Source organism: Microcaecilia unicolor, chromosome 2, assembly GCF_901765095.1.
Source record: "Microcaecilia unicolor chromosome 2, aMicUni1.1, whole genome shotgun sequence".
NCBI lineage: Eukaryota > Metazoa > Chordata > Amphibia > Gymnophiona > Siphonopidae > Microcaecilia > Microcaecilia unicolor.
In genome coordinates, this window is record NC_044032.1 from 487,407,920 (window position 1) to 487,434,751 (window position 26,832).

At 46.4% G+C, this 26,832-nt stretch overlaps 1 protein-coding gene across 1 annotated transcript in view; it reads left to right on the forward strand.

Moving 5' to 3' along the window:
• Nucleotides 1-26,832, forward strand: part of NSD2 (nuclear receptor binding SET domain protein 2) — a 505,993-nt gene that overhangs the window by 215,478 nt on the left and 263,683 nt on the right. The window contains exon 11 of the mRNA XM_030191106.1: nt 18,774-18,905. Coding sequence (XP_030046966.1) covers nt 18,774-18,905 — 132 coding nt within the window. The remainder of the gene's footprint in view (nt 1-18,773; nt 18,906-26,832) is intronic.

Here is a 26,832-nt window from a genome sequence, read left to right on the forward strand (position 1 = left end):
TAGGTCTAGAATTCTTTCTCCTCTTGTTGGCTCCTCAACCAGCTGCTCCAAAAAGCAATCCATGATTTCATCCAGGAATTTTACCTCCCTAGCATTTCCTGGTGTTACATTTATCCAGTCGGTATCATTTTCACATTTTTACCCTCACTATTAAAGTTGGTGTATAGCCTTCACACATTCTCTCTCATTTGCCCCACCTTTGCATTCACCCATTCTCTCTCATTTGCCCCACCTTTGCATTCACCCATTTTCTCTCTATTTGCCCCACCTTTGCATTCACCCATTTTCTCTCTTATTTGCCCCACCTTTGCATTCACCCATTTTCTCTCTTATTTGCCCCACCTTTGCATTCACCCATTTTCTCTCTCGTGTGCCTCACCTTTGCCTTCACCCATTTTCTCTCTCGTGTGCCTCACCTTTGCCTTCACCCATTTTCTCTCTCGTGTGCCTCACCTTTGCCTTCACCCATTTTCTCTCTCTCATGTGCCTCACCTTTGCCTTCACCCATTTTCTCTCTCTCATGTGCCTCACCTTTGCCTTCACCCATTTTCTCTCTCTCATGTGCCTCACCTTTGCCTTCACCCATTTTCTCTCATGTGCCTCACCTTTGCCTTCAGCCATTCATGGAAGTGTAGTTTGTAGAGTATTAGAGGGTTATGAAAGGTGGCTAGACAGCCAGCAGCAGTCCGCCATCTTGCCAAGGTTCAGGACCAAATGATGATCAGCTAGTCACTGACCTGATACAACACTGAAGAGGAGCAATATCAGGATAATCCGGATGGTGAAGCAACAGAATGTCATTGGTGGAAAGTTATGCCAGATTCTTGAATAAACAGTAGCCATAGAATCTAGAAAAAGATTGAACAGAAGTGGAGAGAGAATAGATTTTGCTGCACACCACAAGACAAAGGTTTATTGGTGGACTTGGTTAGTGATGTAATAATACAGAAGGAGCCGTCTGTTAAAAACAACTGGAACTAGGCCAGTACAGTACCAGATAATTCCAGGTTATGTAATCTGGACAACAGTAGAGTGCTCAACTAGTCAAAAGCGGCTCAGAAGTTGTGAGATTGCCAGAGTGATTTGGACCTGATCCAGATGGTAATAAACTTTGCTTAGGATGGATGTGATTGTCTCTGTACTGCAGCATGGTTTGAAACCTGAATGAATAGGGTGGAGGGCCAGAACCTTATCTGAATTGACTTAATTGGGTAAAAGCTATTTTTTTCAACAACCTTCAAAAGAAAAAAGTGATTGGAAACCAGATGATAGCTGGAACAAATGGATCTAAGGAGGATTATTTGAAAAAGGGCCTAACTACAGCTGATTCCAATGTGGAAGAACATGACCGGAGGTAAGGCTACTATTCACCAGAATAAGCAAATAGGGAAGAAGGTTGAGAGTGCCAAATTTATTCTCCGAGGACAAGCAGGCTGCTTGTTCTCACTGATGGGTGACGTCCACGGCAGCCCCTCCAATCGGAATCTTCACTAGCAAAAGCCTTTGCTAGCCCTCGCGCCGATGCGCACCGCGCATGCGCGGCCGTCTTCCCGCCCGAAACCGGCTCGTGCCGGCCAGTCTTCTTTTGTCCGCGCTCGGTACGGTCGTGTTACGCCGTTCGCGCCCCTTAAGTTGACCTCGCGCGTCTCTTTTGACTTTTCGCTACAGAAAAAAAAAAAAAAAAAGGATTTCGGAAGAAGACCTTTTCGGTCTTTTTCCCTTTCCTCTATTTTCAGTTTTTGCCCCGGTAAGTTTCTTTTCGTCTTCGGGGTAGGCCCTTTTGAGGCCTCGGGTCGAATTTTTCTTCCCCTCTTTTTGGTGCCTTACGCAATCACGAGTTTAGATCTCGCCGGCGTGATTTTTCCGCCCATGTCATCAAAGTCTCCCAGCGGCTTCAAGAAGTGCACCCAGTGCGCCCGGGTAATCTCGCTCACTGACAGGCACGCGTCGTGTCTTCAGTGTCTGGGGGCTGGGCACCGCCCGCAGGCTTGTAGTCTGTGTGCCCTTTTACAAAAGCGGACTCAGGTAGCGAGATTGGCCCAGTGGAACGTTTTGTTCTCGGGCTCTTCATCGGCATCGGCACCGGGAGTATCGAGTGCATCGACGTCGACAGCGTCCAGACCTTCGGCCGCGACTGCATTGAGGCATCGACCCTCTGCATCGGGGCTGAGACATCGGAAGTCTGCGTCGGCATCAGTGGTACCGGGACCTCCACTTCTGCTGATGTCGTCGGACGGTGGTGCTCCGACTGGAGTGCAGGTGAGGGCTATCCATTCCCCTGCTGGTGGCGGTGAGCCTTCGGGTGGGTCTCCCCCTACCCTGAGGGCTCCTGCGGTACAGCCCCCCCGAGACCGACCTTCGGCCCCGAGGAAGCGACGGCTGGATTCTATGTCCTCCTCGTCGGTGCTGGGAAGCTCCGGTGACATGCTTCGTTCCAAAAAGTCGAAGAAGCATCGACACCGGTCCCCTTCCCGTATCAGCACCGAGAGCTCTGGGTCGCCGAGGGAGTCGGCACCCAATAGGCATCGGCACCGAGAGGACCGCTCACCCTCTGTTCAAGAGGTGTCGATGCGCTCCACTATGGACAGCCCGGAACAGCCTCCACGCCCGGAACAGACTCTGACATCGACACCTGCATCGGCTTCCACGTCTTTCTCCACAGCCGCTCTGCACGAGAGTCTCCGGGCCGTTTTCCCAGAGATCCTCGGAGAGCTGTTGCGCCCTTCCCCTCCGGTACCAGGGCTGGCTCTTGAGGGTCATGTCACGGCTCATAATGTTAGAGCCATGGCAGCGTCGGTAGCCCACTTGAAGTCAGCCACTATTGAAGAGATTTGCAAAGCTGTAACGTGGTCTTCTGTCCACACATTCACATGTCATTACTGCCTGCAGCAGGATACCCGACGCGACAGTCGGTTCGGGCACTCAGTGCTTCAGAATCTGTTCGGGGTTTAGAATCCAACTCCAGCCCCCTAGGCCCATGTTTTTTCTGTTCCAGGCTACACTCTCAGTTAGTTGGAAAAATTGTTAGGTCAATCTCAGTTATGTCGTCGCCGTTGCGAGGTCCAATTGACCATGTTTGTTGTTTTGAGTGAGCCTGGGGGCTAGGGATACCCCATCAGGGAAGACACAACTCCAAAAGGGGAGGCGGGCGGGTTTGTGAGAACAATCAGCCTGCTTGTCCTCGGAGAAAGCGAATGCTACATACCTGTAGAAGGTATTCTCCGAGGACAGCAGGCTGATTGTTCTCACAAACCCGCCCGCCTCCCCTTTTGGAGTTGTGTCTTCCCTTCTCTTTGTCTTGCTACATATGAGACTGGCCGGCACGAGCCGGTTTCGGGCGGGAAGACGGCCGCGCATCGGCGCGCGAGGGCTAGCAAAGGCTTTTGCTAGTGAAGATTCCGATTGGAGGGGCTGCCGTGGACGTCACCCATCAGTGAGAACAATCAGCCTGCTGTCCTCGGAGAATACCTTCTACAGGTATGTAGCATTCGCTTTACAAGAAGATGGTATCGGATCCAGTGCACACGAAGTGACTCTTATGGTGATGATACTTTTGGAGCGAACATAGATGTCACACCCCTCACCTGTTTTCTCTGGTTTCCAGCAGCATTCCATTCCAGAATTCCGATTTACCTCCTGGAAACTCTGCACTTCCTTTATAGCCCTGCAAGAGGTTTAAAACGTGAAGTTTCTCTCACAGCATTAACAGTCTCTAGAAGGCAAAGAAGAGCCCAGTTCAGTCCTCATTCCCACCCATCCCTAACCCAACTCTTCATTTATAGTCAATTATTCTAATTAAGACAACAAGAGGGGAGTTTTCATTAGAGTCTGAATTACATTTAATTAGTTTCTAAGAAGCAAACTCTATAATATTAAGATGCAGTCAATAGTCCAGCAGTGAGAGGGGTGCTATCCAGTATTTTGCATTGAGTGTCACATGTATGATTATCTCCCATTTGGTGAGATATCGTATGTGTGTGCTCGGTGAAAAGAGCTCTTAGCTCTCACAGTACGTTCTCTTGAGGCTAGAGTAGCAGACTTGGAGGAGCTGAGGGAGACAGAGAGGTACATAGAGGAGGCCTTCAGGGATGGTATAGAGAAGTCCTACCTCCAGTCTAGCAGCCCCTTTGGTGCCTTGGAGGAGAGAGGCCTCCTAGAAGGAGAACATCACCCTGGTGAGGCTGGAAGTAATCCTGTAGACAGGACCCAGCACACCAGAGATTGCAATATCCTCTCGCATTGAGGATGTCTCCAGGGGCTACTGCCCAGGTGGGAAGGGTTAGGACAGCTGTTGTAGTGGGTGATTCGATTATTAGGCATGTAGATAGCTGGGTGGCTGGTGGACGTGAGGATCGCCTGGTGACTTGCGTGCCTGGTGCGAAGTTGGCGGACTTCACGTATCACCTAGATAGGATTTTAGATAATGCTGGGGAGGAGCCAGCTGTCTTGGTACATGTGGCTACCAATGACAGGAAAATGTTGGAGCGAGGTTCTGGAAGCCAAATTTAGGCACTTAGGTAGAAAGCTCAAATCCAGAACCTCTAAGGTAGCATTTTCTTGGGCCACACACAGGGCCCAAGAGACAGGCAGAGCTCTGGAGTCTCAATGCAGGGAGGAGGGTTTAGATTTGTTAGGAACTGGGCAACATTCTGGGAAAGGGGGAGCCTATTTCGAAAGGACAGGCTCCGCCTTAACCAGGGTATGACCAGGCTGCTGGCATCGGCGTTTAAAAGGGAGCTATAGCAGCTTTTAAACTAGAGACTGGGGATGGCTGACAGTTGCTCAGAAGCACATGGTTCAGAATAAGGTATCTTTTAAAGATATCACCAAAGTGGGGAAGATAGGGTATCCTGATAGTGAGGTTGCAAAAGAGACCGTAGTAGATCAGGTGTCCTTAAATAAAAATCAGAGAAAAGATTGGAAATTAATACTGTCAAGTACTGAGCACGATATAAATAGGAACAACAAACATAGTTTGGAATGTCTATATGCAAATGTCAGAAGCCTAAGAAATAAGATGGAAGAGTTAGAATGTATTGCACTATGTGAAAAACTAGATATAATAGGCAACTCGGAGACCTGGTGGAAGGAGGATAACCAGTGGGACACTGTTAACCGGGGTATAAATTATATCGTAGTGATAGGGTGGATCAAATTGGTGGAGGGGTAGCATTGTATGTTAAGGAGGGCCTTGAATCAAATAGATTGAAAATTCTGCAGGAAACAAAACACATCTTGGAATCCCTGTAGATTGAAATTCTATGTGTAAAGGGGAAAAAGATAGTGATAGGAGTGTACTACCGTCCTCCTGGCCAGGATGAACAGACGGATGCAGAAATGTTATCATAAATTAGGGAGGCTAACAAACTGGACAGCACAATAATAATGGGTGATTTCAATTACCCCGATATTGACTAGGTAAATATAACATCAGGGCATGCTAGAGAGATACAATTCCTTGATGAAATCAAGGATTGTTTTTTGAGCAGCTGGTATGGGAGCCAAGAAGAGAAGGAAAAAATTCTGGACCTAGTCCTTAGTGGAGCGCATGATCTGGTGCAGGAGGTAATGGTGATAGGGCCGCTTGATAACAGTGATCATAATATGGTCATATTTGATATTAGCTTTGGAGTAAGTATAATCAGGAAATGCAATGCGTTAATGTTTAACTTTCAAAAAGGAGACTATGATAAAATGAGAAGAACAGTGAAAAGAAAAACTTAGAGGAGCAGCTGTGAGGGTCAAAAATTTACATCAGGCGTTGGTGCTGTTCAAAAATACCATTCCATTTGTTAAAAAGGAGAGAGGAAGACCAAACGACAGCCAACATGGTTAAAAGGTAAGGTGAAGGAAGCTATTACAGATAAAAGAAAATCCTTCAAAAAATGGAAGAAGGAACCAACTGAAATTAATAAGAAACAGCATAAGGAATGTCAAGTTAAATGCAAAGCGCTGATAAAGGCAAAGAGGGACTTTGAAAAAAAGATTGCGTTGGAAGCCAAAACACATAGTAGAAATTTTTTAGGCATATAAAAAGCAAGAAGCCGGCAAAAGAATCGGTTGGACTGCTATCTGACCAACGGGTATAATGGTTGATCAGGGATGACAAACCCATAACGGAGAGATTAAATGAATTCATTGCTTCGGTCTTCACCGAGGAAGATTTGGGAAAGATACCAGTGCCAGAAATGGTAACGAAGCTAACATGTTGGAGAAACTGAATGAAATCTCTGTAAACCTAGAGGATGTAATGGGGCAATTTGGGATGAATACCATCTGGTCTGGGAAATTTGCTACTCTTCAATTTGTCAGAGTACTGATAGAACTGAAAAATGAACTGGCAGAACTATTTTTAGTAATATGTAATTTATCTTAAAAAATTGAGAGTGGTACTGGAAGATTGGAGTGTAGTCCATGTAACGCCGATATTTAAAAAAGGTTCCAGAGGGGATCCAGGAAATTATAGACCGGTGAGTCTGACGTCGGTGCCGGTCAAAATGAGACTATTATAAAGAACAAAATTACAGAGCGTATTCAAAAGCATGGATTAATGAGACAAAGCCAGCATGGATTTAGTGAAGGGAGATCTTCTCTCACCAATCTTACATTTCTTTGAGGGGTGAACAAACATGTGGATAAAGGTGAGCCGGTTGATATTGTGTATCTGGATTTTGAAAAGGCATTTGACAGAAGAGGAAAATGGATTGTCATGGGATAGGAGGTAGTGTCCTATTGTGGATGAAAAACTGGCTAAAGGATAGAAAACAGAGTAGGGTTAAATGCTGAATGTTCTCAATGGAAAAGGGTAGGTAGTGGAGTTCCTCTGGGACCGCTGCTTTTTAACATATTTATAAATGGCCTAGAGATGGGAGTAACTAGTGACGACACAAAGTTATTCAAAGTTGTTAAATCGCTGGAGGATTGTGAAAAATTACAAGAGGACCTTACGAAACTGGGCGACTGGGCGTCTAAATGGCAGATGACATTTAATGTGAGCAAGTTCAAAGTGATGCATGTGGGAAAGAGGAACCCGAGTTATATCTACATAATGCAAGGTTCCACTTTAGGAGTCACCAACCGAAAAAAGGATCTAGGTGTCGTCATCGATAAGTTGAAACCTTCTGCTCAGTGTGCTGCCTTGGCTAAGAAAGCAAATAGAATATTAGGTATTATTAGGAAAGGAAAATAAAAGTGAAGATGTTATAATGCCTTTGTGTATCGGTCCATAGTGCGACCGCACCTCTAATATTGTGTTCAATTCTGGTCGCTGCATTTCAAAAAAGATATAGTGGAATTAGAAAAGGTACAGAGAAGGGCGACGAAAATGATAAAGGGGATGGGGCGACTTCCCTATAAGGAAGGGCTGAAATGTCTAGGGCTCTTCAGCTTGGAGAAGAGACGGCTGAGGGGAGCTATGATAGAGGTCTATAAAATAATGAGTGGAGTGGAATGGGTAGATGTGAATCGTTTGTTTACTCTTTCCAAAAATACTAGGACTAGGGGGCATGCGATGAAGCTACAAAGTAGTAAATTTAATACGAACTGGAGAAAGTTTTTCTTCACTCAACTTGTAATTAAACTCTGGAATTCTTTGCCAGAGAATGTGGTAAAGGCTGTTAGCTTAGTGGAGTTTAAAAATGGACGGCTTCCTATAGGGAAAAGTCCATAGACCATTATTAAATTGACTTGGGGAAAAGCCACTGCTTATAAAGCAGCATAAAATGTATTGAGCTTTTTTGGGATTTTTTCAGGTATTTGTGACTTGGATTGGCTACTGTTGGAAACAGAATGCTGGGCTTGATGGACCTTTTGTCTGTCCCAGCGTGTGCAATACTTTATGTACTTATGACTGATGTCATCACTTCCTTTCTATTGGTATATAAGTCTAGAGTGAGATGTAACCTCGTTTCAGTCTGTGTCCTCACTCTTGTTCCAGCCTTGTTCCAGTTTGTGGCTTTAACCTGGTTCAAACTACTCCCTGCCCTCGTCTCTGTCTTGCCAGCCCCAAAGAGCTCTCTTGTGAGCCACTCTCCAAGAGCTCTCTTGTGAGCCACTGTCTGGTCTGATCTTTGCCAAGACGTGACTCGCCAGTTGGGCCCCACGTAGCTTTTCGGTTGGATTGGCAGCGTAAACCCGACTGTGGTCCAAGTTCTCACGTACCCCGAGCCATGACAATAGGGTCTGCAACTGGAAACAGGTTCAAGTACTAGTGCCTGCAACAGGCTGAGAATTTAGAGAATCAGAAGAGGATCCAACATACAGTATAGCTTGTGATAACGTCCCTAGAAAGAACAGGCAGAAAGTTTGTATTTTTGTCATAGAAAATATCAGCTAAAGAGTTCGCTGTTGGAATAGATTTACTATCAGAATTTGTGTCAGGTGCAGTTATTGAACAGAAAATGGAGTAAAGTGGAAAATGTTCCTGGTAGTCTATTCTAAACAAAGATTCAAAATGGATACCTTTTTATAGCCTAACCCACAGATGAGAGAATGAATACATTCTATTCAAGGGTAACAAAATACAAAAATCAGGGTTAAACTGAATAGAAATGGCCAGTTCCATGACTATAACAAATGATACTTTCTTAACTATAAATGAGTCACTTTGGAACTTAAGGGTCAAAACGTAACATCATTCATTAGTAATGGTTAATCTTTAGAAATGTGTCTGGTGCCTGGGGTCTTTCAAACTCCCAAAAGCAGTCAATCTACATAGTGTCCTTTCTGGGGTCAGGAAAAAGGCTGATAAGAGAAAGTGAGTCTCAGCATTTTCTACTATTAAATGAATATTTTTTCTGAAATATTCTAGACTAAAATTAACCATTCACCAAATTCCACAGTGTCCTAAAATAGTTATGAATTTATATTGAATAATATGAAAGAACACTTCTTCATGTAAGTATTTCAGATTCCCAGAGAAGCTGTGCTAGCTCAGGTTTATGATATTTATACTGGTGAGCGATTGAAAGATGTCTTTGTGGAGAGTTTGTGTTTGTTACACATTTTAAACTATTTTTGATAACATCTAGAGCTACATTGTTAGTTACTTTTGCAATAGAGCTATATCACAACTGGATCTAAAGACTTAGGTCATAAGGTGTGTTTTTCTCCAGGGCTACCAGGTTAGACATTAGGTATTTGGTGCCATGGTTACCCGTGGGCTATTTTATTCCTTCTATTTCATTTACTTAAAATTTATACCCTCTGTTGTTTTCCATTCTAAGAGGGTAACAAGAGCACATACATAATAAAATGTATGAATACAAAAACTAAAAATGTAAAAACATAAGGAAAAACAGATCACTAATCATTAAACAGATCACACATATACTGATAGAAATTCTATGACATTCAAATGGAGGAAGCAGGTCTGACTATCCTGGAGCAATAAACAAAAGTACATGTGTTATTGAAGAGCATTTCTGAATAAATAAGCTTTTAGTTTCTTTTAAGTGTTGTAAAAGAATGTTGTTTTTATGACATTGACTTAAAAAATTGTCTAGAACCATTTTGTATTTCATTTAAAAAATATATATATATTTTTTTTTTAAATAAGGTTTTTTTGATAATTTTCGTGGGAATAAATTAGAGGTGTTTATTTAACTTCTGCTCCCCCTCCAGCTTTTGAATCTCGACTTTAAACAGAAATGTCATGGATTAATAAGAAATGTCTTCAGTATAGCACCTTATCTAAAGGGTAGCTGTGAGAAGTGAAATGTCTTAAGTTTTATCTTAGACTCGTTTAAATGTAGGAGCTAATAGTAACATAGTAGAAGATGGCAGATAAAGACCTGCATGGTTCATCCAGTCTGGCTATCGAGACTAAACAGATTAAAATTCTTCGACTGCTACAAATTCGATAGTTACATTGATAAGCATATTCATGTTATCTAATTAGACTATTAACATTCTTTTTACATAAGCCTGCCTTTAATGAGTCAAAACAAACAAAAAAAACAACAGAAAAGTGAAACATTTATATTGATTTTCGTCCTTTGGGTGTGTTTTAAAATGCATTCTTATTTAAAAAGCTTGAATGGAAGGAACATTCATCTAACAATGATCAATCCCTATGTATTTTTTTTTTTATTTGTATGAAGTCTTTATTAACAAATGATAGTCTTCCAACTGATCAAGCAAAAGTATCTTTACAGCCAGAGCAGTATGTGATATCAGAAGTCGTAAGTTACATTTTGGGCCTCTCCAAACATAACTAAAATCTCAATACTCTCGTAGGAGATCCATATCAGTCACCAAGTTACCTCCGTACCAGAGCAGAAAGAAAAATAAGAATCGAACCTTTCGAAACTTCAAATTTGTTTGAGAACTTTTACATTAGGAGTCAAACATACCCCCCTCCCCCCCACTACCCCTGCCCCCACCTCCCTCGTCCCAATCGGACTGGTTGTATGAATCAGCTTCTGAATTATGTATGATAAAGGGGTCCCAAATCAAGTGCCATCTGTTTGTATGGTTGCTCCGCTCAGCTATAAGCCTTTCCATCTCACAGACATATCCCAGTTTTCAAAGCCACCGAGTTAATGGTGGAATCGCAGTCTGTTTCCAACAGGCCGCTATAACAATTCGAGCTGCACAGGTGGCATAGCACATCAAAGTTTGTTGATTGGGTGAGAGACCCGCTACATTTGTTGAGAACAAAAAGATGGTGGGGTGCCATGGAATCTGAGTTCCCAACCATACCTGCAGTCTACTACGAACCGCTTTCCAGAAAGCCCTAATTTTCCTACAGTTCCACCAAATATGCCCCATGGATCCCTTCACACCACATCCCCTCCAGCACTGCCCAGACAAGGTAGGATAAATACGTTGTAAACGCTCTGGTGTCATATACCTCCTAAATAGGACTTTAATGGCATTTTTTTTGAATGGTACACGAGACGACACCCCCGCCGCCACTCGTTCAATCCTCTCCCATTCCGTATCCTGTAGTTCAATACCCAGGTCCCTCTGCCAACCCTTCCTGTGAAGTATATAACGGGGTGTTTGTTGAGTAATGATGCAATGTAAACGGGATATCAACCCTGTGGTCGTAGCCGGTTCCTCACAAATTTGTTCAAGGGCTAATTGCTCCCTGTGCAATACTTCCTGAATTGCTTTTGTCTTAAGGAAGTGAGTGAGTTGGAGATATGCATACTTATCGGTCACCACTGTCGGGAACTGCTGTTGAATTTCTGTATAAGACAGGAGGGACTTTCCTGCAAACAGTTGCCCCCATGTTCGCAGACCTCCCTCGTACCATCTAGTGAATGTGCCTCTCTCTGTCCCCGGGAAAAATAATGGATTATATGCTATAGGAGATAAACGCGACAGTGAGCATTGACGATGCGGGAAAAGACTATCCCAGTTAGACAGGGTAACGTATATAGAGGGGCACAAACCCTCTTCTAATGACCTAACGGACCTCAGTAGCCACATTAACGCCCCCAGTGGTCTTGTGCCCAATGTGAACTGCTTCAGATCCACCCATTGCCTATCAGGGTAGGCCTGGAACCATTCCACAGCCGCACGCGCCTGAGCTGCTCTGTAATACCAAACCAGGTTGGGGACCCCAAACCCTCCTTTTTTCCTATCCTGGTACAAGAAGGCCCGTGCTAGCCGTGGACGTTTGCCAGCCCAAATAAAATGCACAATACGATCTTGCAGTGCAGCAAGAAATTTACGGGGCAGCGGGATCGGAAGAGCCTGAAATAAGTACAATAAGCGTGGTAATATGTTCAACTTGACTGCTGCAATACGGCCAAACCAGGAGAGTGCAATGTCTCCCCACCTTTCCATATCTGCAGTAAGAACCCGGCCCAGGCCTTTGTAATTTGCTGTGAAGAGATCAGGGAGACTAGCAGTGATGCTCACCCCCAAGTAACGAATGCTCCCATTAGCCCACCGAAAAGCATTTGTGGACTTTAAGGTTTCCACCAGGTCCTCTGTGAGGGTCACGTTTAGGGCCTCAGGTTTGGACATATTTACTTTAAACCCTGAGACTGCCGAATATAGTTCAATATCATGCAATAGCTCAGGGAAAGATGTTAAAGGGCGAGTGAGGGACAGTAGCACGTCATCTGCAAAGAGGGCCAGTTTATGTAATCTCCCCGCTATTATAATGCCAGTGATCCCCGGGTTGGATCTTACCCTAGAAGCAAAAGGTTCCATAACCATAGCAAACAACAACGGGGAGAGAGGGCATCCCTGCCTAGTGCCTCTGTAGGGTGAAGAAGTCAGAATAGCCCCTATTCAAGCTGATACATGCTCTAGGCGAGGTATAGAATGCTTGAATCCACCTACAAAACTGGGGTCCTATCCCGAAGGTCTCCATCACTTTGTACATGAATGGCCAATGCACCCTATCGAAGGCCTTTTCAGCGTCTAGGCTAAGGAGACACATAGGCCTTCGCATTTTTTTCGCCAAATACATTAGATCTACTACTCGCCTCGTGTTGTCCATTGCTTTTCTATAGGAAACGAAACCCACCTGATCAGGGTGGATAATCGCTGGGAGCAAGGGGGCTAGTCTATTAGCTAAGACTTTGGCTAAGATTTTGACGTCTGCGTTTAGGACAGATATAGGGCGATAGGACCCGCATTCCGTATGGTCTTTATCTGGCTTTGGTAATACTGCTATCCAGGCCTCTAACATGGAGGCTGGTAAAGACTCCCCCCGCCCTATTTGGTTAAACAGATCAGCCAAGAGTGAAGCCGATTCAGGGGCAAATTTCTTATAGAACTCATTAGGGAGTCCATCCAGCCCAGAGGACTTACCAGATGGTAAATGCTGAATAGCTTTGTGTATTTCAAGTGGGGTGACCGGTTCGTCCAGAGTGGCACGTTGCTGGCATGTCAGGGATGCTAAGTCAGTCTCCGCTATGTAGTCTGCAATGGAGTCTGCAGAGGGGTTTATTTCACGAGCATATAACTCCTGATAAAAATCACCAAATCGCCGCCTAATAGCATCCGATGTATTCAACATGCCCCCTCCCGGATATGAGTTACCGCCCTTTCTACTTTTCTCCTACGCAGCCGCAGGGCCAGAAGGCCTCCTGCCTTGTTGGAAAATTCATAGGAGTAAACTTTCGATCTGGATTGTAGTTGGCTTAAATGTTCAGAGTAGATAGAGTCCAGCTGAAGGCGCTGGGCTCGCAGCTCCTCCAACGTAGTTGAGGAGCCGCCGGCCTTATGGTGAGCTTCTAAATTCTTGATCCTATCTATACATTGGGCCACTTGTTTTCTAAGAATCCTAGCTCTCTTGCTGGCCAGCTGTAAAAAATAGCCTCTCGACACTACCTTCATGGCGTCCCACACAACACACACTAAGGAGCGGCCCCGACTTCCTATTGATCTCCAAATACTCTCTCAGCACTTTCTTACAGGCCTCCTGTAGCACGGTGGCATTAAATGCCCATCTTTTGTCTTTAATCTCCGCCTTGATTGTTGGCAATATGACCCAAACTGGGGCGTGGTCGGGCAGAGTCACACTGCCAATACCCGCGCTTGGCCCCTGCTCAGTTAAAGCTACATCGAGAAAAATATAATCGATACGTGAGTATGAGGCATGCACTGCTGAGTAATATGTATAGTCTCTCACACGTGTATGGTTCAATCGCCACACGTCTAGGGTCCCCAGGGAGGTGGCCAAGGATCCCAACGCTAAGGCATCCCGGGTGCCCATGGGCTGCGCAGACCCAGACCGGTCTAAAACCGGATCCATAACTCCGTTGAAGTCGCCCCCCATTATTATAGATCCCTGAGCAAATGTAGCTAAGATGTTCTTTGTTTTGGTGTAGAAAGCCCCCTGGTGGTCATTCGGAGCGTATATACAAGCTAGGGTTATGTCCATTTGGTCTATTACTATGTGTAAAAACAGAAAACGCCCGCCTGGGTCCCTTTTGATCTTTACTATTTGGGCTTGTACGGACTCATGAAACAACACCACCACCCCGCGTTTTTTGGGTCCCTCAGTTGAGGAGGCAAAAAAGGACCTGGGATATTTAGAATGGGAGAGGAGTCTTTCATGCTTCCGGTGGAGGTGCGTCTCCTGCAACAAAACTATGTGAGCCCCTAACTGGTGGAGCTCTTTGAATAATTTCTGCCTTTTTTGTGGCATATTCAGTCCTTTCACATTGTAAGACAAAATTTTAAGATCTGTACTCATAACTGAATCATAAAGTTAAGCAAAACGAGCAAAGCATACCAACCCACAGTCCTCACCCTCACCCCCTTCCTCCTACATTGTACCAGTCCGAGCCCCCCCCCCCCCCCCCCCATTCCCCCATCTCCAGTCACCAACCCGAAGGTACATTCCCTCCGAGTGGGAAGAGAGAAAGTAACCCACTGTATTTCAGGCAGGTCTAACTCCCCCCCCCCCCCCCCCACACACAACCTTTACCATGCTGCCATCAGATCCAAAATCTCATCTAAACAGATCCATTTAAAAAAAAAAACAAAAACTTATATACATGTCACATCTCTTCATATTACTCCATTAGTTACCCCTCTCACAGTACTAATGTAAGACCTCACTCCTTATAAGTATCTCCCTTTTGAGGATATCCCCCCACCCGCTGAAAGGAAAATACACATGCAGACACCCCCCCCCCCCCCATTGACCATAATACATCAAAATGAACTTGAAACACAGCAATCTGAGAAACTCTATAATCAAGGTCCCCTTGGTACCACAAATGTATCCGTCTTCCATCCGATTTCCGCAGAAGTAAGGAACTCAAGTGGCTAGCCCCGATTGAGCCAGCACATCAGCATTCAAGTCCCCTCCACTGTCGCTTTTTGCTTCGGGTTGCTTCGCTTGTTGGATGCGGGGACCCGCTGCCATTTTTGTAGTTTTGCTTTCGTCGTGGGCGCCCTCGAGCTCACCAGACCTGCTGCATACAAGGACGCCCAGGCTTCAGTTAGGGAGCAAACCCTGTATCTGGCCCCTTTAATCGTAAAGTTCAGTGAAAAAGGGAAGCCCCATCTGTAAGTGAGCTTCTCCTTGATTAAGACATCCAGAGCTGGCTTCAAAAGTCATCTCTGCTGCAGCGTGAACTGGGAAAGATCTTGGTACACCATTATCTTGGCTCCTCCAAACTCCAAGTTCTGTTTCTTCCGAGCACAGGCAAGAATTTGTTCTTTTATTTCATATTTGTGAAATCGTACGATGATGTCTTGCGCTCTAGTCTCCTGACGCGGACCCAGGGCTCTGTGAGCTCTGTCCAAATCAATTCTCTCTGCTGCCGCCTCGGTCCCCATCAGGGTTGCACATATGGTTTGGAACTCTGCGGAATCGGAGGTTGTTCCTCCTGCCCCGATTTTCTAAGTCGTCCAATTTATTGGCCAAATCTTTCGTTTTTTGATCCAGTTCCTGTATTTGTGCCTCGTGAGCAGTTACAGTGGGGGAAATAAGTATTTGATCCCTTGCTGATTTTGTAAGTTTGCCCACTGACAAAGACATGAGCAGCCCATAATTGAAGGGTAGGTTATTGGTAACAGTGAGAGATAGCACATCACAAACTAAATCCGGAAAATCACATTGTGGAAAGTATATGAATTTATTTGCATTCTGCAGAGGGAAATAAGTATTTAATCCCTCTGGCAAACAAGACCTAATACTTGGTGGCAAAACCCTTGTTGGCAAGCACAGCGGTCAGAGGTCTTCTGTAGTTGATGATGAGGTTTGCACACATGTCAGGAGGAATTTTGGTCCACTCCTCTTTGCAGATCATCTCTAAATCATTAAGAGTTCTGGGCTGTCGCTTGGCAACTCGCAGCTTCAGCTCCCTCCATAAGTTTTCAATGGGATTAAGGTCTGGTGACTGGCTAGGCCACTCCATGACCCTAATGTGCTTCTTCCTGAGCCACTCCTTTGTTGCCTTGGCTGTATGTTTTGGGTCATTGTCGTGCTGGAAGACCCAGCCACGACCCATTTTTAAGGCCCTGGCGGAGGGAAGGAGGTTGTCACTCAGAATTGTACGGTACATGGCCCCATCCATTCTCCCATTGATGCGGTGAAGTAGTCCTGTGCCCTTAGCAGAGAAACACCCCCAAAACATAACATTTCCACCTCCATGCTTGACAGTGGGGACGGTGTTCTTTGGGTCATAGGCAGCATTTCTCTTCCTCCAAACACGGCGAGTTGAGTTCATGCCAAAGAGCTCAATTTTTGTCTCATCTGACCACAGCACCTTCTCCCAATCACTCTCGGCATCATCCAGGTGTTCACTGGCAAACTTCAGACGGGCCGTCACATGTGCCTTCCGGAGCAGGGGGACCTTGCGGGCACTGCAGGATTGCAATCCGTTATGTCGTAATGTGTTACCAATGGTTTTCGTGGTGACAGTGGTCCCAGCTGCCTTGAGATCATTGACAAGTTCCCCCCTTGTAGTTGTAGGCTGATTTCTAACCTTCCTCATGATCAAGGATACCCCACGAGGTGAGATTTTGCGTGGAGCCCCAGATCTTTGTCGATTGACAGTCATTTTGTACTTCTTCCATTTTCTTACTATGGCACCAACAGTTGTCTCCTTCTCGCCCAGCGTCTTACTGATGGTTTTGTAGCCCATTCCAGCCTTGTGCAGGTGTATGATCTTGTCCCTGACATCCTTAGACAGCTCCTTGCTCTTGGCCATTTTGTAGAGGTTAGAGTCTGACTGATTCACTGAGTCTGTGGACAGGTGTCTTTCATACAGGTGACCATTGCCGACAGCTGTCTGTCATGCAGGTAACGAGTTGATTTGGAGCATCTACCTGGTCTGTAGGGGCCAGATCTCTTACTGGTTGGTGGGGGATCAAATACTTATTTCCCTCTGCAGAATGCAAATAAATTCATATACTTTCCACAATGTGATTTTCCGGATTTAATTTGTGATGTGCTATCTCTCACTGTTACCAATAACCTACCCTTCAATTATGGGCTGCTCATGTCTTTGTCAGTGGGCAAACTTACAAAATCAGCAAGGGATCAAATACTTATTTCCCCCACTGTAGTGTCCGCATGCTCATCCAGCCGAAATTCGGCTTCTTCCACTCGTCCCCCCAGCTCGCGGAGATCCGTGCTAAGCACTTCCATTTTGTCTAATATTTCTTCTTTCGACTTTTGGATGTCCTCTTGGATTCCCGACAGAATCTGTCTGAGTTCGCCCGAGACAACTTTTTTTGCGGGGGGCCTCCACGATTCCGCCAGCGATAAGGCCGAGTCAGAGGGCAAGGCCTGTGCCATTGCCTCGTGGCGCTTTGGGGTCTTATTCAGCCCGCTGACTTCTCTGAGTCTTTATTTTGCGCTGAGTGCGCTTTGCTCATACCGTCTGACGATCGTTGCCAACCAGAAATGTTTTGGAGCAGCAAAAATAGCTGATGGTAGCCAATGATAGCTTTTTATAGCAGCGAGGAGCGGGAGCTAAGAAGTTAGGCTGCCATTGCCAGCGGTGACGTCACTTCCTCCAATCCCTATGTATTTTAAGGACTATTGAGATCAGCCAAAGAAGTTTTTTTATACTTTCCAAGAAATGATATATTAGAGATAATTATATAGAAGGAATGATGTCTCATCACCCATCCGCAGGCACAGTAATTCTGTGAAAGAGACATCAAGAAAATGTGAAAAACTTGGGCGACTATCTTGATGTTTCAAATTCAAGTGTTTTCGGGAACTGAAAGTTCTAGATAGACATTCCCATTTGCTTTCAGCAGCAGACCTATGCTCTATTCCAGAAGTCCTGCACCCTCCTATCACTTTGGCCTATTGCAACATGCAAAAATAGCTGAAGCAGCTGGGAATGGATGACACTAGGATAGCTTCTAAAGTCACACACAACCACATACTTTTATGCCCCCACACTTGCTCACATTCACCTCAACTCTCCAGGTATTTCTGATTCTGGCATCCACAGATATCCATATCACCCCATTCACATACCTTGCATACCTATAGACAAGACAAACTCATGACACACTTCTATGCCACCCACACTCTTCACATGCTTGCATCATCTGCTTACTTTCCATCAGTGTCACCCACATGCACTTGCTGTTTACATCTTTTCTTTTCTACAGATATGCATTTGAAAGCATTCCCAAAACCATGCCAAATGAAGTACCCTTGTTAAGTGATTTGGTTAATGACATGATAGGTCATGTTTGTTATACACCCAATTTTATGGAATCTTCTGCTTTTAGGGCTTGCTAATAAAAAAGAAAAAAAAAATAATCATCTTAAAATGTGAATGTTCCTTAAGCTTTTAATCTTGGCTGCTAATTATAGGGTTAGTGAGGGGAGAGAAAAGGGGTTGGCATAATGTGGTTGTTCATTTAGTGTTTTGATGAGAATATTTCTTATCCACATAAACATTTATGCTTTTAAATATGAATGTTAGTAAAGAGCTTTTGTGTTTTTCAGATTTATTAAGGTGGTACTTTTTGTCTGTATAATAGTATATTCTGAGGGTTTTATATAACTGTATGGCAATTTGTGCTAGGTTGTATTCTGTTTAATTTTACTATATATTGTTATGTGTTATAGATAGTTGTACCCTATTTTGAGTACAGAAAATGTAAAGATGGGTTAGATACCCAAATAGTAAATTAAATATGTGCTGTAATTCTGTGTCATGGTACTGTTCTATCATAGATATGATGTGACTTTGTGCGTTACTGTTGCATGTATTGAAGCCATGTAATACCCTATTTTATGCTCTTGTTTTGGAACAAAATGTTGCGCTTTTGTGTTTTCAACCAGATGGAAAAAATTGTGACTTGTATTTCATTATCAGATCTCAGATGGTCAAGCAGATGAACGGTCAGAGTCCCCATATGAAAGTGCTGATGAGGCCCACACAGAACTGTTGATATCGTACAAAACACACAGATATGAGCGAGCAGTAAAAAAGGAATGTGTTTGCCAGGTGAGGAAGCAGTTTTGTTAGCCATTTTGTGGCAGTATGTTGGATGTTTCTATAATCTGTAACAAAAAGAAAGTCATTTATTCATGATGCTAAAAAGTTCTTATGACTTTACAAACAAGCAATGATATCTTTGATGTTGTTGGAACCTGGAGGGGAAGAAAATAATTAAGCTGTTACTCTTGTAAAAGTGCCCAAAACCTAATTCTATCATTATGAAGAATTAGATTATCGATGGAGCTGTTGGTTTGCTTTCATTTTTTCTGAAATATCATCCTGTCTCTGAGCTCTGATCCCGCCCTTGCGGAAACAGGAAATGAGGGCGGGACCAGAGCTTGAGAGACAGAAGGGAAGGCTGAAGGCGTGCCGAGTCAGCACGCTTTTCACTACTGCTGCTGCTGCCGACGCCGTCTTAACCCCGACCAGGTATGACTTTTAAATTTTGGAGGTGGGCCCTGGTGCTCAGAGGGCGGGGTGGGGGGCTGGAACTGGCTGAGGCAATGGTGCGTGTGCCCTCTCTGGCACGTGTGCCATAGGTTTGCCATCATTGGACTAGGGAATACATTTATCACCCTCTTATGCTGATTAAGTGGGTGACTAATGTTTACAGATTCCAAAATCGCAGCTCATTTCCAACATTTGTACAAATACAGAAAATTCCCTTTTTTTTCCCATCTAAATGGATCTCATTTCCTGTTCACGGTCTATTGGCATTTGGGTTACTAGAGGGGGCAAAGATGACATCCATGCAATAACACATTTTGGTACCAAAAAGCAATTGGCTATCATTTTCTGTTGATCAAACTTAGTGTTGAAGTCCCATGAGTAATAAGCACAGTTTTGATGTATTCCTCAGATGCAACCCCAAGACCTCAATATCCGCTAGTACGTAATCCCAGTATGAGAAAATGTAAGGACATGTCAACCACGTTTTAAGTATGAACCCTGCTCCTTGCAGCCCCTCCAGCAATACTCAGACCCCCCACCTCAAAAGTATTGCAACCAAAGAGGGTCACATACCACCGCATAAACATCTTAGCATTGGTCTCTTGCAGCTGAGCCAAGGCATTCGTCTTATGTACCAGGCCAACTGTCTCAGTTCATTTCGGGACACCAAGTGTTTGCTGACAGTCTCCCAGCTTGTCATATAAAAACGTTTCTCAATTTTATATCCCTGAATACACTTATAGAATGCCGATATCAAGCTTCTTATGGTGGAATGCTGGGCCCAAAGTACTTTTAGGGCCCCTGGGGCCTTTGTGTTTGCTGACGTATAAGGGGCCCACATTACAGGCTATGTCAGCACTGGAGGTAGAAGAAAAAATCCAGCCCAGTTAAATCGTACTCTGGTTGGAGTTGAGCAAACACTTTCATTAAGAAGCGCCCCTCTTCCTTGTCATCAAGCAGATGCAGCCATTACAGATGGGTTGTGTCCATCAACCAGCAGAGGGAGATAGAGAGCACACTTTTTTCAATGCCTCATACCAGCTTGCTCCACTGCCTCTCTTCAGTATTCTCTATCTCCCCTAGGAGAGTGGTTGCAGCTTCTTCGAGCTCCATCTAAAATCTGCCTGGAGGTTGCTCCTGTGCTTTTGCCAGTTGTTAGCAGGGGTGTTGGAGGCTATAGCAGCTTCACTTTAAAGGCACATAGGTTCGCCCTTTCCCTGCCTTTCCCACTCACCTGAGCCTCCTGAGTTCTATTTACCTCTGCTTTCCTCACAGCATTAAAAAAAAAAAAAAAAAAAAGCGCTTAGACGCTGGAACAGAGGTTTTTCCTTGCCTTTTTCTGTGGGACCGGAGCTGTGATACTCGGTCCAGTGAGGTAAGAATGTTTTCTGACTCCTCCGGGTGGGCCCAGCGATCGGGGCGCAAACTGCCATTTGAATTTTACCGCCGTTTTCGGCGATGGCTGCGGAGACAGTAAAGCGCTGTTCCAAGTGTGGCAAGCGCAGATCAGCAGCGGGGCTCTGTAAATTGTGCTGTACAGACGTTAGAGTCATCCCGAGCATGACGAGCGATGATTCTTCGTGCTCTGAGCTGGCAGCGGGCGCCATTTTGAATTTACCACATGGCGCGACCCCCGCTGAGACGGAGAGTCCTGAGCCCGGGGGGAGGCCTCGGAGTGAGGCTGATATAGGAGCTACTAGCCCCGGCAGAGATCCGGGTGCCCAGGGTGAGTTTTTCTCCCCTGATTTTGTCTAATTAATGCATAAAGCATACATGCTTAAAAGAGCTCTCCCACAAAGCCCGGCATGGGCCTCTTCTAATGCCCCCCCCCCCCCCCCCCCCCCCCCCCCCGGTGGATTCTAACCTGGGTATGCCCTCTGAGGCGTTTTCCCTGATAATTGGCAGAATATGAAGCGCAGAAGGGCTCATTCCCCTTCAGAGAGTGCTGCACCTCCATTCCTCCCCCCACCCCCCTCCCGTGGTCGGGCTGTGAGGATTCGGAGGACTCTGGCAGGCCTTCATGGTCTGAGGAGCCAGAGTCTGGTGCAGAAGTGACTCAGGATCTGGACGATCCCTCCGCGGTGAGGTTTTTCCACCGTGATGAGCTGCCAGTGCTTATTTCTGATGCCCTGCAGGCTCTCTATTGAGGACCCTGCCAGTGGCACAGCCTACTCTGTGAATCCTAGGATGGCTAGTACCAAAAAGCCTGCTCGAGCCTTTCCTTTGCATGACTCCATCCAAGAGCTTATTTCGGCTCAATGGGCTGACCCTGAGGGACCTTTGAAAGTTTCCAGGGCTATGGGGCAATTATACCCTCTGAGTGAGGAGCATATGGCTTGCTTTGCTATGCCTAAAGTGGATGCCCTAGTCACAGCTGTGACAGAGAACTACCCTCCCTGTTGAAGGAGGTGTTGCCCTGAAGGATATTCAAGACCGTAGACTGGAATCAGCACTTAAACGGTCATTTGAAATTGCAGGTCTCACTATTTGGGGGTCTGCATGCAGTTGTTATGCTGCTAGAGCCTGCCTGGCTTGGTTGCAACAGGCAGTGGAACAGCCCAGTGATGGAGCGGAGCCCTTTTCAGATGTGGCACCGCGGATGGAGTCGACCTTGTCCTTTCTTGCTGACGCCCTTTATGATATTGTCAGAGCTTCGGCTAAACACATGGCAGTAGCAGTGGCGGCTCGCCGTCTTCTTTGGCTACAGCATTGGGCGGCGGACATGGCTTCTAAGCAAAGGTTGGTGAAGTTGTCCTTTCAAGGCCTTCTCCTGTTTGGTGAGGAGTTGGAGAAAATTGTGAAGGGCCTGGGTGAGGCTAAACCCCAGCGCTTGCCCGAATATAGGCCTCGGCCTTCCTCTAAGGGTGCGGCGTTCCACTCCTCTTACAGACCTCGCTTCTGTGAAGCTTGAAGGTACCGCCCGGGGCGTTCTGCTGGGTTCACTTCTCGTGTCCGTTTTCAGCAGAGGAACTCCTTTCGCTCGGACAAACGTTCCACAGCCACTCGCTCAAGGCCTGGAGTTCAGGGGCGACCCTCTCAATGATGGTGCGCCGGCCCGCTCCTCGAGTCCTGTCATCGGAGGACGTCTTTCCCTCTTTGCCGAGGAGTGGGCCAACAGTTCCTCAGATCAGTGGGTCTTGGACCTGATCAGAGACGGTTACAGAATAGAATTCGACGCCCTTGTAAGAGACGTGTTTGTGGAGTCCTGATGCGGTTCTGCCACCAAACGGGCGGCGGTAGAGGAGACTTTACAAGGTCTGATTCAGATAGCGGCCGTGTCCCCGGTACCTCCCGCCGAACACGGCTGCGGCCGCTACTCCATCTACTTTGTGGTGCCGCGAAAAGGAGGGTCTTTTCGCCCTATTCTGGACTTAAAAGAATTAAACAAGTCCCTGAGAGTGCGGCATTTTCACATGGAAACTCTGCGCTCCGTCATTGCGGCGGTACAGCCAGGAGAGTTTCTCACGTCTCTGGACCTGAAAGAAGCTTACTTGCACATTCCAATTTGGCCGCTGCACCAGAAGTTTGAGGTTTGCGGTGATGGGAAAGCATTTCCAGTTCCGGGCCTTGCCTTTTGGCCTCGCCACAGCTCCCCGCACCTTTTCGAAGGTTATGGTGGTGGTTGCTGCCTTTCTAAGGCGCGAGGGTATTTGGGTTCACCCGTACCTGGACGACTGGCTCATTCGAGTAAACTCTGCTGCAGAGAGTCAGCATGTAATAGCCAGAGTGGACTTAGTACTTCAATCTCTCGGCTGGGTCGTCAATTTGGCCAAAAGTCACCTGACCCCCCTCGCAGTCTCTAGAATATTTGGGGGCCAAGTTCGATACAGCCTCGGGGTATGTGTACCTACCCGAGCAAAGGCGGTGCAAGCTTCAGAATCAGGTTTGTTTGCTCCTGAGGATGCCCCGCCCGCGAGCTTGGGACATTGTCCAGCTGCTTGGATCGATGACGGCCACCATGGAACTGGTGCCCTGGGCGAGAGCGCACCTGAGACCTCTACAGTATGCTCTACTCCAAAGATGGTCTCCAGTATCTCAGGATTACCAATGCAGACTCTCTTGGCTCCCTGCGGCCCGACTCAGCATGGAGTGGTGGCTCTCGGGCAGCATGCTGCGGCGAGGAATGCCGCTGGCGCTCCCCGATTGGTGCCTAGTGGTGACAGATGCCAGCCTGAGAGGCTGGGGCGTACATTGCAAGGGGAAGCATGCTCAGGGTCTATGGACACCCGAGGAGTCGGAGTGGTCCATCAACCACCTAGAGTTGAAAGCGGTGTTTCAGGCGCTTCTGGCCTTTCAAGTGACCCTGGAAGGATTGGCTGTCAGAGTGATATCGGACAACACGACAGCAGTGGCCTACATAAATCGACAAGGCGGCACTCAGTGCAGAGCTCTAGCCGCGCAGGCTGAACAAATTTGCCACTGGGCCGAGCTGCATCTACAGTTTCTGTCGGCAGCTCACATTGCAGGTCAGAGCAACGTGCAAGCCGATTATCTAAGCAGGCATCAGATCGATCCAGCGGAGTGGGAACTTGCAGACGAAGTGTTCCTGCAGATATGTGCCAAGTGGGGCAAGCCTGTGATGGATCTAATGGCGACAAGCACCAATGCCAAAGTCCCGTGCTTCTTCAGCAGACGGAGAGATCCTCGCGCGGCGGGGTTGGATGACTTGGCTCAACCCTGGCCTCCGGGCCTACTGTATGTGTTCCCTCCGTGGCCCTTGATAGGGCGAGTGCTCCTGCGGGTTCGGCTGCATCCAGGAGAAGTGGTTCTCGTCGCCCCGGATTGGCCCAGGAGGCCTTGGTATGCGGACCTCTGACAGATGCTCGTAGAGGATCCCCTTCAGTTACCTCTGGTTCCCAACCTCTTGTCACAGGGTCCGGTGACCATGGAGGACGCCGGCCGATTTGGTCTTATGGCCTGGCGATTGAGAGGCAGAGGCTATTCCAATAAAGTAATTACCACTCTCCTGCAAGCCAGCAAGCGTTCCACTTCCGTGGCTTATGCCAGGATTTGGCGCCAGTTTGAAGTCTGGTGTGCTTCCAGAGAGATCACACCCCTGCGGGCTCCTGTCTCGCCGATTCTGGACTTTTTGCAGGATGGTGTACAAAAAGGCTTGGCCTATAATTCCCTGCGGGTGCAAGTGGGCAGCGTTGGCCTCCCTGCGTGGCAAGGTTGAAGGCGTGTCTTTAGCTGCTCATCCAGATGTGGCACGGTTTCTTAGAGGGGTGCTTCGGCTCAGTCCTCCCGTGCATGCACCTTCTCCAGCTTGGAACCTGGGGCTACTGCTGAAGGCCCTTCAGGGTGACCGCTTCGGCGTGCTTCAGAGAAAGATTTGACACTGAAGACCGTCTTGTTAGTGGCCATTACTTTGGCGAGACGGGTGTCAGAGCTCCAGGCGCTGTCCTGTAGAGACCCTTTTCTGCAGTTTTCAGAGTCCGGGGTCACGGTTCAGACCGTGCCTTCCTTCTTGCCTAAGGTGGTTTCAGCATTTCTCCTAAACCAACCTATTTTCTTGCCCTCCTTTGTCGAGGAGGAGTTTCCAGAATCTTTTGGGCAATTGCACCTGTTGGATGTGCGCAGGACTCTGCTGCAGTATCTGCGAGTTACTAACTCTTTCAGGACCTCTGATCATCTGTTTGTTTTGCTATCAGGTCCTTGCAGAGGGTCTCCAGTGTCTAAAGCCACTATTGCCCGCTGGCTCAAAGAATCTATCTTTTCAGCTTATTTGCTTGCCGGCCGGCCTCCGCTTGTAGCCTTTAAGGCGCATTCCACTAGAGGAATTTCCTCCTCTTGGGCTGAAACTGGAGCACTCTCTCTTCAAGAGATTTGTAGTGCAGCAACATGGGCTTCTAAGCTCTCCTTTGCCCGACATTACAGGCTGGATTTGGCTGCCAGGAGGGACGCACATTTTGGAGCGCAAGTGCTGGCGCGTGGTGTGGCTTGTTTCCGCCCTATCTAGGGATTGCTTTGATGCATCCCATCTGTAATGGCTGCATCTGCTTGATGACAAGGAAGGGAAAATTAGGTTCTTATGTGATAATTTTCTTTCCTTTAGTCATAGCAGATGCAGCCATGATCCCTCCCTGTCTGATGCTATCTGCTGTAAATCTATTTCAGGTTATGTTCGTGTTTCCTGGAGATTCCGTCCTTGGGAGAAAGTCGGAAAACAGTCTTCAGGATTCTTGTTCAATTAAAGGAGGATGACTTAATTCCCTCCAGTTTCATGTTTTGGAGGATGTTTATTCCCTCTGGGAGGATGTTTCATTCCCTCCATTCTGAGTTAATGCCCTTTGTTGTAGGGCCATCGTTTGCTGTGAGGAAAGCTCATGTTATTCCCATTGCGGTTTGCTATACTGCTTTTGAAGCTTCAAATACTGAAGAGAGGCAGTGGAGCAAGCTGGTGTGAGGCACTGAAAAAAGTGTGCTCTCTATCTCCCTCTGCTGGTTGATGGACACAATCCATCTGTAATGGCTGCATCTGCTATGACTAAAGGAAAGAAAATTATCACGGTAAGAACCTAATTTTCCTATCATCTTTATGAACAGCTTGCAGTTTAAATACAATATTTTTGTGCACCGTTATAGCCACACCCCACTTTTTTTTTACCCATCCTTGGAAGATCTAAAAAAAAATATAGGATATTCCCTATGATAAAGCAGTTTCTCACTGCTCTTTTTAAAATGGGTTTCCTGTAGGAAGACCATCCCCAGGCTTAATCTCTTGCACTCCTTAAACAGCAAACTACTCTTGTGCGGAGAGTTTCAACCTTTCACATTCAAAGTTCCAACATTAAGATGGTTAACCCCGTAATTCCCTCCGAGAAATTAGCCCACCCATATTGGAGCCATGCAGTAATCCAACTGATCATACCTAAATCCAATGAAAAAGAGCATATTCTCTGTACCCCCCTCCTCGTCCCTACCTACCCACCCTGTCTCTCCCACCTTTCCTAGAATCCTCCACCCCTCTCCCGCCCTCCATCCTTCCCCATATTCCAGGAATATGGGCATAGTACGTTATGACAGTGCCCTTCTACTCATGAGCCTCAAGTCTCCTGGAAGAGCAGCACATCCCTCAAATATGTGACACATCCATGATTCATACAGATTTAGCATTCACGTCCAGTTCACTCGTCCAACCCAAATTGAGCAATGCCAGAATCCTCTGTTTCCCAGTAGAGGCACACCATAACTAATTCAGAACAAAAAAATAGGCACTTTATCTAGCCAGTGCCCCTGGGATAGGCTTTGTTCCAATGAACTTCCGGGACCCCCTCATCAAAGGTGTGGGGTGCTTCAAGTAGCAGGATATTCTAACCTCTCCTTAGGAGGGCTAAGTAGGCAAGAATCCATGCGAGCTTGTGACTTGCCCCTCTGTACTCTGTGCTGCTTAGAGGCCTACAGTTGCGAATATGGTGTATGCATGTTCACTGTGGCTTCCTCTAGTAGTGTGGCCACTTGTAACTGCTGTAAGGCATACCAT